Source organism: Panulirus ornatus, chromosome 5, assembly GCF_036320965.1.
Source record: "Panulirus ornatus isolate Po-2019 chromosome 5, ASM3632096v1, whole genome shotgun sequence".
Classification (NCBI taxonomy): domain Eukaryota; kingdom Metazoa; phylum Arthropoda; class Malacostraca; order Decapoda; family Palinuridae; genus Panulirus; species Panulirus ornatus.
This window is the reverse complement of record NC_092228.1, coordinates 47,649,561-47,663,323: the sequence shown is the minus strand read 5'-3', so window position 1 is coordinate 47,663,323 and position 13,763 is coordinate 47,649,561. Positions and strand designations below refer to the sequence as shown.

The 13,763-nt window shown below is 40.6% G+C and overlaps 1 protein-coding gene across 1 annotated transcript in view; it reads right to left on the bottom strand.

Annotated features, from left to right (window-relative positions):
- Positions 1–13,763, bottom strand: part of Mms19 (MMS19 nucleotide excision repair protein) — a 561,976-nt gene that overhangs the window by 328,977 nt on the left and 219,236 nt on the right. Inside the window, 1 exon segment of the mRNA XM_071662204.1 lies at positions 713–833. Coding sequence (XP_071518305.1) covers positions 713–833 — 121 coding nt within the window.

The window sequence follows — 13,763 nt, the reverse complement described above, 5'->3', positions numbered from 1 at the left end:
ATGGAGATATCACACACCCCTGCCGCAAACCTACATTCACTGAGAACCAATCACTTTCCTCTCTTCCTACCCGTACACATGCTTTACATCCTCGATAAAAACTTTTCACTGCTTCTAACAACTTGCCTCCCACACCATATATTCTTAATACCTTCCTCAGGGCATCTCTATCAACTCTATCATATGCCTTCTCCAGATCCATAAATGCTACATACAAATCCATTTGCTTTTCTATGTATTTCACAACTACATTCTTCAAAGCAAACACCTGATCCACATATCCTCTACCACTTCTGAAACCACACTGCTCTTCCCCAATCTGATGCTCTGCACATGCCTTCACCCTCTCTATCAATACCCTCCCATATAATTTACAAGGAATACTCAGCAAACTATATAAGCTCTTATTATGTACATTTTCTCATTGGATAAGTGTACAAATTACTTCATTCATGAAATTAGTCATTGTTCTTTAATATACACTCATTTCTCTTGGTGCAGGAATTTCAAAGAAACTTTACTTACCTAACAGCTGAAGCAAAATGCAAAATTCTTAACCAAATATTTGAAGCATATTTGAATCAAAGGAGTAAAGAGCAATGACACTCGTATGCAAGAAGCGACTTTTTACCCCAAGCATGAGACCATCAATATGCTTACAGGTAGATGGAAAGATTACATAAACTTATACACTGTGCAAAACACTAAATACCTGTTTTTAATGCTGGGAATTTTGCTCCACTGTTCAAGAACTTTGAAAGTGTAGTGATAGTATTTCTCTTTGCTTTTTCTTCAGTCTTGGTCTCAAACTGTTCCACAAGAAGTGGAACTACCTAAGAGAAAAAGAAAAGAAATAATCCATTTTCATGTTTATTGAAAAGACGAGTATCTTAAAAATATTTCTGATGACTTACATAGGATTTTCTGATATTCTGAATGCAAAGGAAGTCCCATATACCTTCATTCTTTACATATCATTAGCTATTCTATTCACAAATACATATATAGTTCTTTCCCAGTCCCTAATTCTACTGAAACATGTTGCATATCAAAACAATTATATCCAAGTCATCAATCTACAATTAAATAATATTAACAAAGAGATTTTGCACCCAATGTTAGACTTTTTGACTTTCCTCCAATATTCCATGAAATGAAGTATTCATTAACACATACTTCTCTATTACTCATTATCATGTTATGTTAAAGAAAGTGAACTTATCTATTCCTCCTGAGCAGGATTCACATGTAAGCAAAGATAGTGTGAGTACCTGGATTCGCCATGTAAGCAAAGATATTGAGAGTACCATGTAAGCAAAGATATTGAGAGTACCATGTAAGCAAAGATATTGAGAGTACCATGTAAGCAAAGATATTGAGAGTACATCTCTATACTGGAGCCAATTGTGCCAAACTGACCTCTTCCTGGGAGTCCCTCACACACACACACACAATAAGAATGTGGCGAATTCACACATCATAAACATATTGAAACAGTTGTATATCAAGAGAGAATGTTCAGGATATCAAGGCCCATGAGCATAAAACTCCCTCCACATACATTGCAAATAGGTAATTACACACACTTCTTAGGAAGCATAAATCATAAAGGTGACAGAACGGTTTTGGGGAAAGGAGACTCCTCCAATGACAGTATATATTCGTGGAAGGAAACAAAGGATGTCAGGAAAGCCTTCTCTTTTTGGGTGGAGGTCAACAGTAAAGTTCCCCAGAGTTCTGTCCAGAGACTGTTACTCTTCCTGATGCCTCTAATGAACTTCCCTGATGGTATGGAGACCTACCTGAATAAGCGTGGATGAGGAAAAGGTAATGAGGAGGACTGCATACACTTATAAAGGGGACCCAGACTGATTTCAAGGTTGATGAAATTCAATGTAAACAAATGTAAGGTAATAAGATGGGCCAGAATGAAAGACCTCAATATGATTGTCAAGTAGCAAGAAATAAGCTTTAGGATTCTGTGTCTGAAAGAGACATGGGACTCAGTTATATCTTCAATCTGTCACCTGAGTCCTACATTAGGATACTAGTAAAGGAGACAAGCTGTCTTCTGGCAAATATCAAAAGAGTTCTAAAATACATGGATAGCAAGCTGCTCATACCCTACGTAAGGCCAAAACTAGAATATGCCACTCAAGTATGGTCACCACACCTACAAAAGCACAAATAGCTAGTAAAGAAGGTTCAGAGGGGAGCAACAGCTTTAACAGAACTAAGTTACAGGGAAAGGTTAAAAGCTTTAAATTTGCCCACCCTGGAAAAAAGAGGAGTGCATGATTACAACTTTTAAGTTTTTAAAAAAGACCATTGACATGGAGAGTGAACAGTCTTTCATGAGATGTTGGGACAGAGCAACCACAGTACATAACATGAAATTAAGCAAGAAACTTGGCAAAAAGATGTAAAGAAGTACTTCTATGGTATAAGTTGTGAATGAATGGAACAGAATGACTGAAATCATGGATAATAAAGAAAGCAAGCATAAATTGAAAATGTTGTATGATAGTAAAGAATGTTCAAGAGAATGGGCCCCAAAAGTGTAAAACTCCTTCCTCATACAGCACAAATAGGTAATTATAAATAGGTGATTATAGGCACACACACACACACACACATACACACACACACACACACACACACACACACACACACACACATACATCCACAGGAGAATAGTTACGGAGACAAACTGTTTGCTGGCAAACTTAAGAACTGCTTTCAAGTATATGGATTCATATCCTAAATAAGGTCAAAATTAGAATATGCTTCAAGGGCTTGGTCATCGCATCTAAAGACGTACAAAAGGCTCACTGAAAAGGTTTATAGGAGGAAAACAAAGCTGGTATCAGAATAATGAGAAAGAATTCTACCTCCCAACCTGTTGTAGAAGATGACTAAAGAGGGCTGAAAAATCTCCCTTTTTTGTATTCAAATTTCTAAAAGAGGAGACAGATGAAGGAGCCAAGTGGTGAGTGCTCATCCTCCTCAAAGGCCCAGATTGGGGGGTCTGAAAGTGTGTCAATGTAACCAAGATGAGAAGGAAAGAAGAGATAGGGAGTATGTTTGAGGAAAGGAACCTGGATGTTCCGGCTATAAGTGAAACAAAGCTCAAAGGTAAAGGGGAAGAATGGTTTGGAAAAGTCCTGGGAGTAAAGTTTGGGGTTGGTAAGAGGACAAAAGCAAAAGTTGTGGGAGTATGCAACACAGTGTAGAGTGATGTAGGTAAACCTGAAAGTGGGCGGCTAGAGATGGGAGATTACTGATGCACACCCATATGGCCATACGAAAGATCATGAGGCAAATGTTTTGGGAACAGCTGAGTGAGTGCATCAGCAGTTTTGGTGCACGAGACCAGATATTAGTGAAAGGTGATTTAAATGTGAAGGTAAGTAATGTCTCAGTGGAGGGTATAATTAGCCTGCATGGGGTATTCAGTGTCACGAATGGAAATGATGAAGAGCTGGAGCTGTGTGCTGAAATAAGAATGATGAGTGGGAATACCTGGTTTAAAAAAGAAAGATATACACAAGTATACATATGTAAGTAGGATAGATGGTCAATGGGCATGTAAAAGAGAGATTTTTTGGATGTAAATGCTGAGAGGGGCAGCTGGAGGGATGTATGATCACTATCTTGTGGAAGTGAGGGTAAAGATTTGAAGATGTTTTCAAAAAAGAGGAGACAATGTCGGGGAGAATGGAGTGGTGAGAGTGAGTGAGCTTGGAAAGGAGAACTGTGTGAAGAGATTTCATGACAAATTGAGAGTAGATGAAAGCAAACAAAGTGAGGGGAGTGGATGAGGGATGGGAGGTATTTAAGGAAGCAGTGATGGCATGTGCAAAAGATGCATGTGCCATGCATAAGGTGGGAAGTGGGCAGAAAGGCTAGTGAGTGGTGAGATGAGGTAGTAAAGTTGCTAGTGAAAAAGAAAAGAGACATTTGGGCATTACTTACGAGGAGGAAGTGCAAATGACTGGGAGATGTATAAGAGAAAGCGGCAGGAGGTCATGAGAAAGATCCATAGGTTGAAAAAGAGGGCAAAAGAGTTGAGTAGAGAGATTATCATTAAACTTTAGAGAGAATAAAAAGATGTTTTGGAAGGAGGTAAATAATTTGTGAAAGACAAGAGAAGAAGTGGGAAAATTGGCGAAGAGAGCAAAAAGGGAAGTAATAACAGGCAGTGATGGAGTGAGGAAGAGTTGGAGTGAGTACTTTGAAGGATTGTTAAATGGGTATGATTATAGAGTGGCAGCTGTATGATGTTTTGGTCAGGATGATATGCGAAGTAAGAGAGTCATCAAAAGTGGTTCGGTGAAGACAGAAGAGGTGATGAAAGCCTTGTGGAAGATGAAATAGAGCAAAACAGCAGGAGTCAATGGTATTGCAACTGTACTTATTAAGAAAGAGGGGAGACTGTGCTGCTGATTGATTGGTAAGGATATCAAATGTATGTATGGATCATGATGAAACCCCTGAGGATTGGGGAATGCATGTATGATGCCACTGTATAAAGAAAAAAGGGATAAAGGTGAGTGTTCAAAATACAGAGGCATAAGTTTGATGAAAGCCGGCAAGGCAGCAGGTTTGGATGGTATTGCAGTGGAATTTATTAAAAAAAGGGGGTGACTGTATTACTGACTGGTTGGTAAGGTTATTTAATGTATGTATGACTCATGGTGAGGTGCCTGAGGATTGGCGGAATGCGTGCATAGTGTCATTGTACAAAGGCAAAGGGGATAAGAGTGAGTGCTCAAATTACAGAGGTATAAGTTTGTTGAGTATTCCTGGTAAATTATATGGGAGGGTATTGATTGAGAGGGTGAAGGCATGTACAGAGCATCAGATTGGGGAAGAGCAGTGTGGTTTCAGAAGTGGTAGAGGATGTGTGGATCAGGTGTCTGCTTTGAAGAATGTATGTGAGAAATACTTAGAAAAGCAAATGGATTTGTATGTAGCATTTATGGATCTGGAGAAGGCATATGATAGAGTTGATAGAGATGCTCTGTGGAAGGTATTAAGAATATATGGTGTGGGAGGCAAGTTGTTAGAAGCAGTGGAAAGTTTTTATCGAGGATGTAAGGCATGTGTACGTGTAGGAAGAGAAGAAAGTGATTGGTTCTCAGTGAATGTAGGTTTGCGGCAGGGGTGTGTGATGTCTCCATGGTTGTTTAATTTGTTTATGGATGGGGTTGTTAGGGAGGTGAACGCAAGAGTTTTGGAAAGAGGGGCAAGTATGAAGTCTGTTGGGGATGAGAGAGCTTGGGAAGTGAGTCAGTTGTTGTTCGCTGATGATACAGCGCTGGTGGCTGATTCATGTGAGAAACAGCAGAAGCTGGTGACTGAGTTTGGTAAAGTGTGTGGAAGAAGAAAGTTAAGAGTAAATGTGAATAAGAGCAAGGTAATTAGGTACAGTAGGGTTGAGGGTCAAGTCAATTGGGAGGTAAGTTTGAATGGAGAAAAACTGGAGGAAGTAAAGTGTTTTAGATATCTGGGAGTGGATCTGGCAGCGGATGGAACCATGGAAGCGGAAGTGGATCATAGGGTGGGGGAGGGGGCGAAAATCCTGGGAGCCTTGAAGAATGTGTGGAAGTCGAGAACATTATCTCGGAAAGCAAAAATGGGTATGTTTGAAGGAATAGTGGTTCCAACAATGTTGTATGGTTGCGAGGTGTGGGCTATGGACAGAGTTGTGCGCAGGAGGATGGATGTGCTGGAAATGAGATGTTTGAGGACAATGTGTGGTGTGAGGTGGTTTGATCGAGTAAGTAATGTAAGGGTAAGAGAGATGTGTGGAAATAAAAAGAGCATGGTTGAGAGAGCAGAAGAGGGTGTTTTGAAATGGTTTGGGCACATGGAGAGAATGAGTGAGGAAAGATTGACCAAGATGATATATGTGTCGGAGGTGGAGGGAACGAGGAGAAGTGGGAGACCAAATTGGAGGTGGAAAGATGGAGTGAAAAAGATTTTGTGTGATCGGGGCCTGAACATGCAGGAGGGTGAAAGTAGGGCAAGGAATAGAGTGAATTGGATCGATGTGGTATACCGGGGTTGATGTGCTGTCAGTAGATTGAATCAGGGCATGTGAAGCGTCTGGGGTGAACTATGGAAAGCTGTGTAGGTATGTATATTTGCGTGTGTGGACGTATGTATATACATGTGTATGGGGGTGGGTTGGGCCATTTCTTTCGTCTGTTTCCTTGCGCTACCTCGCAAACGTGGGAGAGAGCAGAAAAAAAAAAAAAGTTTGTTGAGTAAAATACCCTCCCATACAATATACCTGGTATATTGTACGGGATGGTATTGATTGAGAGGAGGAAGGCATGTATACAGAGTGGATCAAGTGTTTGCTTTGAAGAGCATATTTGAGAAATACCTAGAAAAAGACAGATTTGTATATGGATCTGGAGATGGTATATGATGGAGATGAGAGATACTTTGTGGAAGGTCTTTAGAACATACGGTGTGGCAGGTAAGCTTCAGTAAGTTGAGAGAAGTTTTTATCAAGGGAGTAAAGCATGTGTATGAGTAAGAAGACAAGAGAGTGAATGGTTCCAAGTGAAGGCTGGTCTGTGGCAAGGGTGTGCGTGATGTCACCAAGGTTGTTTATGGATGGAGTTATGGATGGAGGTCAATGCAAGTCTTGAAGAGATGGATGAGTATGCAGTCTGTTGGAGATGAGAGGGCCTGAAAGTGTCAGTTGTTGTTTGCCAATGATACAGCACTGGTGGCTGATTTGAGTGAGAAACTGCAAAAGTTGGTGACTGAGTTTGGAAAAGTGTGTAAAGGAGAAAGCCAGGAGTGAATGTGAATAAAAGCAAGGTAATTAGGTTCAGCAGGATTGAGGGACAAGTTCCTTGGAATGTAAGTTTGAAAGGAGAAATATTGGAGGAAGTAACTTTGAAAGGAGAAACATTGGAGGAAGTGAAGTATTTTCGATATCTGGGAATGGATTTGGCAGCAAATGGAACCATGGAAGCAGATGTGAGTTTTAGGGTGGGAGAGGAGGTGAAGGTCTGGAAGCAATGAAGAGTGCGTGGAAAGAGAGAATGCTATTTTGGAGAGGATAAATGGGTATGTTTGAAGGTATAGTAATTCCAACAAAATCATATGGTTGCAAGGTGGAGGAGGGTGATAAGTTGGAAGTGAAATGTTTGAAGACAAGATGTGGTGTGAGGTGGTTTGATTAAGTAAAGAATGAAAAGGTCAGAGAGATGTATGGAAATAAAATGAATTAGGTTGAGAGAGCAGAAGAGGGTGTGTTGATATGGTCTGGACATATGGAGAGAATGAGTGAGGAAAGGTTAAGAAGATATATGTGTCAAAAGTGTAGGGAAAAAAGAGAACCAGGAGACCAAACTGGATATGGAAGGGTGGAATGAAAAAGATTTTGAGCAATAAGGGCCTGAACATGCAGTGGCGTGAAAGGTGAGCACGGAATAGAGTGAATCGAGATGTGATATACTGGGTCAACATGCCGTCAACAGACTGAACAAGGGAATGTGAAACGTCTAGGGTAAACTATGGAAAGGTCTGTTGGGCCTGGATGTGGATTAGGGAATTGTGGTTCTGGCAAATTACACATGACAACTCACGGATGGATGTGAGCAGATGTAAACTTCCTTCATGTGCTTCCTGGCACTACTGTGCTGTTGCAAGGGGTGGTGATGCTGTTTCCTGTGAGACAGAGTGGTGCTGGGAATAGATGAAGGCAAGCGAGTTTGAATATGTAATATGTTCATGTATGTGTATGTATATATAAGTATATACATTTATATATTTATTTCATTTATTTTGCTTTGTCGCTGTCTCCTGCGTTAGCGAGGTAGCGCAAGGAAACAGATGAAAGAATGGCCCAACCCACCCACATACACATGTATATACATACACGTCCATACATGCAAATAAACATACCTATACATCTCAATGTACACATATATATATACACACAGACATATACATATATACACATGTACATAATTCATACTGTCTGCCTTTATTCATTCCTATCGCCACCTCGCCACACATGGAATAACAACCCCCTTCCCCCTCATGTGTGCGAGGTAGCGCTAGGAAAAGACAACAAAGGCCTCATTCCTTCACACTCAGTCTCTAGCTGCCATGTAATAATGCACCGAAACCACAGCTCCCTTTCCACATCCAGGCCCAACAGAACTTTCCATGGTTTACCCCAGATGCTTCACATGCCCTGGTTCAATCCATTGACAGCACGTCGACCCTGGTATACCACATCGTTCCAATTCATTCTATTCCTTGCACGCCTTTCACCCTCCTGCATGTTCAGGCCCCGATCACACAAAATCTTTTTCACTCCATCTTTCCACCTCCAATTTGGTCTCCCACTTCTCCTCGTTCCCTCCACCTCTGACACATATATCCTCTTGGTCAATCTTTCCTCACTCATTCTCTCCATGTGACCAAACCATTTCAAAACACCCTCTTCTGCTCTCTCAACCACACTCTTTTTATTACCCTGCATCTCTCTTACCTATTATTACTTACTCGATCAAACCACCTCACACCATATATTGTCCTCAAACATCTCATTTCCAGCACATCAACCCTCCTGCACACAACTCTATCCATAGCCCACGCTCGCAACCATACAACATTGTTGGAACCACTATCCCTTCAAACATACCCACCTTTGCTTTCTGAGATAATGTTCTCGACTTCCACACACCTTTCAAGGCTCCCAGAATTTTCGCCCCCTCCCCCACCCTATGATTCACTTCCGCTTCCATGGTTCCATCTGCTGCCAGATCCACTCCCAGATATCTAAAACACTTCACTTCCTCCAGTTTTTCTCCATTCAAACTTATCTCCCAATTGACTTGACCCTCAACCCTACTATACCTAATAACCTTGCTCTTATTTACATCTACTCTCAACTTTCTTCTTTCACATACCTTACCAAACTCAGTCACCAGCTTCTGCAGTTTTTCACATGAATCAGCCATCAGCGCTTTATCATCAGCGAACAACAACTGACTCACTTCCCAAGCTCTCTCATCCACAACAGACTGCAAGCTTGCCCCTCTTTCCAACTCTTGCATTCACCTCCCTAACAACCCCATCCATAAACAAATTAAACAACCACGGAGACATCACACCCCTGCCGCAAACCTACATTCACTGAGAACCAATCACTTTCCTCTCTTCCAACAAGTACACATGCCTTACATCCTCAATAAAAACTTTTCACTGCTTCTAACATACATATAAGTATATTTATGTATATGTGAGTAGATGTGTCTTTTGTCATGTTTTCTGGTGTTACGTCGCTAATGCAGAACATAGCGATCAAGTGTGAGAAAAACTACAGAATAAACCTTGTGGATTTACAACTACTCATCTTGGAAGAGAGAAGAGTGAGAGGTGACCTGATTACAACCTTTAAGTTTTCAAAACATACCAATGATGTGGAAAGTGGACAGTCCTTTAAGAAATGTAGGAATATAGCAAGCAGAGGACATGACACAAAATTAAGTAAGACACTTGTCAATAAGATTGTAAAGTATTACTTTTTTAGTGTAAGAGAGGTGGATGAATGGAACAGACTAACTGAGGACGTGGTTAATGCAGACAGCATACATGAATTCAAAAAGTCGTATAATAGAAGAGTGTTAAAGTTATGGAGCCCATCAAGTGTAATACTCCCTCCCCATATCGTACAAATAGATAATTACCATATATCCATAAGACCTTGCAAATGGAATCTTCATCAACCCTGTTGTATCTTTTCTCCAGATTCATAATTACTGTATACAAATCCTTCTGTTTTTCTAAGTATTTCTCACAAATATACTTTAAAGAAAAGCTGATTAGCACATCCTCTACCACTCTCTAAATCACCGCTCTCCCTTAAGAATTACCAGATACACTCAACAAACATATATCTCTGTAGTTTGAACTCTCACCTTCGTTTCCCTCTCCTTTATACAATGGCACTATATATGCACTCCAGCAATTCTCAGGCACCTCACTATGACCCGTAGTGACCCATAGAAAAATTCTAACTAACCAATCAACAACACAGTTACCCCGTTTCTTAAGAAATTCAACCATCCACTTCAGCTTACTTGCCAGATTTCATTCTTTTACAAGGCTTTCACCACATCTCTCTACGCCAAACCACTGTCCATGACCCTCTCACCTCGCACACCTCCCAGACCCAACACCTTACATCTGCAACCCTATCATCAAATGCATTCAACAAATCTTCAAAATACTCACTCCATCTCCTCATCCCATCACTACCTGTTACCATTTCCCCCTTCAACAATGTTCCCATTTGCTCTGTTTTTCTAAAACTATTAACCTCCTTTCAATGCATCTCACTTTCCCTGAAGTTCACTGATATTTGCTTACCCCAGCTCTCAGATGCCCTCTTTTCAACCCCTTAACCTTTCTCTTGACCTCCTGTAGCTTTCTCTTGTATATCTCCCTATCATGTGCAGTCCTTCCCTCCTCCTGCAGCATTCTCTTGTATATCTTCCTATCATTTGCAGTACTTTCCTCTAAGTAGCAGTGAGAATGAGTTGTTCTAAGTGAAGGTGTGTCTGTGGCAGAGGTGTGTTATGTCACCAAGATAATTTAATTTGTTTACAAATTGGGTGATAAGGGAGGAAAATGCAAGAGTCCTGGAGAGAACAGCAAGAATGCAATCCATTGGGGAAGAGGAAGCCTCCTGTATGTTTAGGCCCCAATCGCTCAAAATAATTTTCACTCCATCCTTCCACTTCCAATTTGGTCTTACGCTTCTCCTTGTTCCCTCCACCTCTGACACATATATTCTCTTTGTCAATCTTTCCTCAGTCATCTTCTCCATATGTCCACATCATTTCAACATACCATCTTCTGCTCTCTCAACCACACTATTTTCATTTACACACATCTCTCTTATCCTTTCATTACTTAATCAAAGCACCTCACACCACATACTGTCCTCAAACATTTCATTTCCAACACATCCACCCTCCTCCATACAACCCTATCTATAGCCTATGACTTGCAACCACATAACACTGTTGGAACTACTATTCCTTCAAAAATAACCATTTTTGCTCTCCATGATAATGTTCTCTCCCACACATTCATCACTCCCAGAACCATTGCCTCCTCCCCACCCTGTGACACACTTCCACTTCCATGGTTTCATCTGCTGCTAGGGCCACTTGCAGATATCTAAAACACTTCCTCCAGTTTTTCTCCATTCAAACTTACAGCCCAATTAACTTGTCCCTCAACCCTACTGAACTTAATAGCCTTCCTCTCACTTACATTTACTTTCAACTTTCTCCTTCCACACACTTTTCCAAACTCAGTCACTAACTTCTACAGTTTCTCATACGAATCAGCCACGAGAACTGTATCATCGGCGAACAACAATCGACTCACTTCCCAGGCCCTCTCACTCACAACAGACTGCATACTTGCCCCTCTCTCTAAAACTCTTGCATTTACCTCCCTAATCACCTCATCCATAAACAAATTAAACAACCATGGGGACATCACACACCCCTGCCACAAACTGACATTCACAGGGATTCAATCACTTTCCTCTCTTCCTACTCATACACATGCCTTACATCCTTGTTGAAACTTTTCACTGATTCTAGCAACTTACTCCCACACCCTTTACTCTTAACACCTTTCACAAAGCATCACTATCAACCCTATCATATGCCTTCTCCAGATCTATAAGTATTACATACAAATCCATCTGTTTTTCTAAGTATCTCCCACATATGTTCTTCAAAGTAAAACACCTGATCCACACATCCTCTACCACTTCTAAAACCATATTGCTCTTTCCCAATCTGATGCTCTGTACATGCCTTCACCCTCTCAATCGATACTCTTCCATATAATTTCCCAAGAATACTCAACAAACTTATGCCTGTGTAGTTTGAACACTCACCTTAATCCCCCCCCCTGCCTTTGTACAATGGCACTATACATGCATTCTGCCAATCCTCTGGCACTTCACCATGGTCCATTCATACAGTGAACATCATTACCAATCAATCAACAACACAGTCACTCCCTTTTTTTAACAAATTCCAATGCAAAACCATCCAAATCCACTGCCTTACCGGATTTCAGATTTCATCTTCCACAAAGCTTTCACTACCTCTTCTCTCATCGCCAAACCATTCTCCTTGACCCTCTCACTTTGCACACCACCCTGACCAATACACCCTATATCTACCACTCTACCATCAAACACATTCAACAAACCTTAAAAATACTCACTCATCTCCTTCTCATTTCATCACTACCTGTTATCATCTCCCCATTAGCCCCCTTCACTGATGTTCCCATTTGTTCTCTTGTCTTATGCACTTTATTTGCCTCCTTCCAAAATATATCTATTCTCCCTAAAATTCAATGATATTCTCTCACCCTAATTCTCATTTGCCCTTTCTTTCAACCCTTGTACCTTTCTCTTGACCTCCTGCCACTTTCTTTTATACATCTCCCAGTCATTGGCACTGCTTCCCTGCAAGTATTGTCCAAATGCTTCTCTTTTCTCTTTCACTAACAACCTTACTTCATACCACCACTCAATACCCTTTCTAATCTACCCACCTCCCACCTTTCTCATGCCAAATGAATCTTTTGTGCAATCCATCACTGCTTCCCTAAATGCATCCCATTTTTCACCCACTAACCTCATGTCATTTGCTCTCACCTTTTGCCATTCAACACTCAACCTCTCCATGTACTTCCTCACACAAGTCTCCTTTCTAAGCTCACTTACTCTTACCACTCTCTTCTTCCCAACATTCTCTCTTCTTTCTTGACAACTTCTACAAATTTTCACCTTCGCCTCCAGAAGATAGTGATCAGACATCCCTCTAGCTGCCCCTCTCAGCACATTAACATCCAAAAGTCTCTCTTTTACACATCTATCAATTACCACATAATCTAATAATGCCCTTTGTCCATCTCTCCTACTCACATACGAATACTTATGTATATCTCTCTTTTCTTTAAAAAAAAAAAAAAAAAAAAAAAAAAAAAAAAAAAAAAAAGAAGGAACAAAGAATAGGTCCAGGTGAGGATATTCCCTCAAAGGCCCAGTCCTCTGTTCTTAACGCTACCTCGCTATCGCGGGAAATAGCGAATAGAATGAAAAAAAAAAAAAAAATCTCTCTTTTCATTTCATTTCAAGCTAGAAGTTTCAGTTTTCTAAATTGTTTCTTACATTTTTCATATGTATATATATGTATGTGTGTGTGTGTATATGTGCATATGTATGTGTGTGTGTATGTGTATATATATATATATATATATATATATATATATATATATATATATATATATATATATATATATATGGGAAATAAAAAGAGCGTGGTTGAGAGAGCAGAAGAGGGTGTTTTGAAATGGTTTGGGCACATGGAGAGAATGAGTGAGGAGAGATTGACCAAGAGGATATATGTGTCGGAGGTGGAGGGAACGAGGAGAAGAGGGAGACCAAATTGGAGGTGGAAAGATGGAGTGAAAAAGATTTTGTGTGATCGGGGCCTGAACATGCAGGAGGGTGAAAGGAGGGCAAGAAATAGAGTGAATTGGAGTCATGTGGTATACAGGGGTTGACGTGCTGTCAGTGGATTGAAGCAAGGCATGTGAAGCGTCTGGGGTAAACCATGGAAAGCTGTGTAGGTATGTATATTTGCGTGTGTGGACGTGTGTATGTACATGTGTATGGGGGG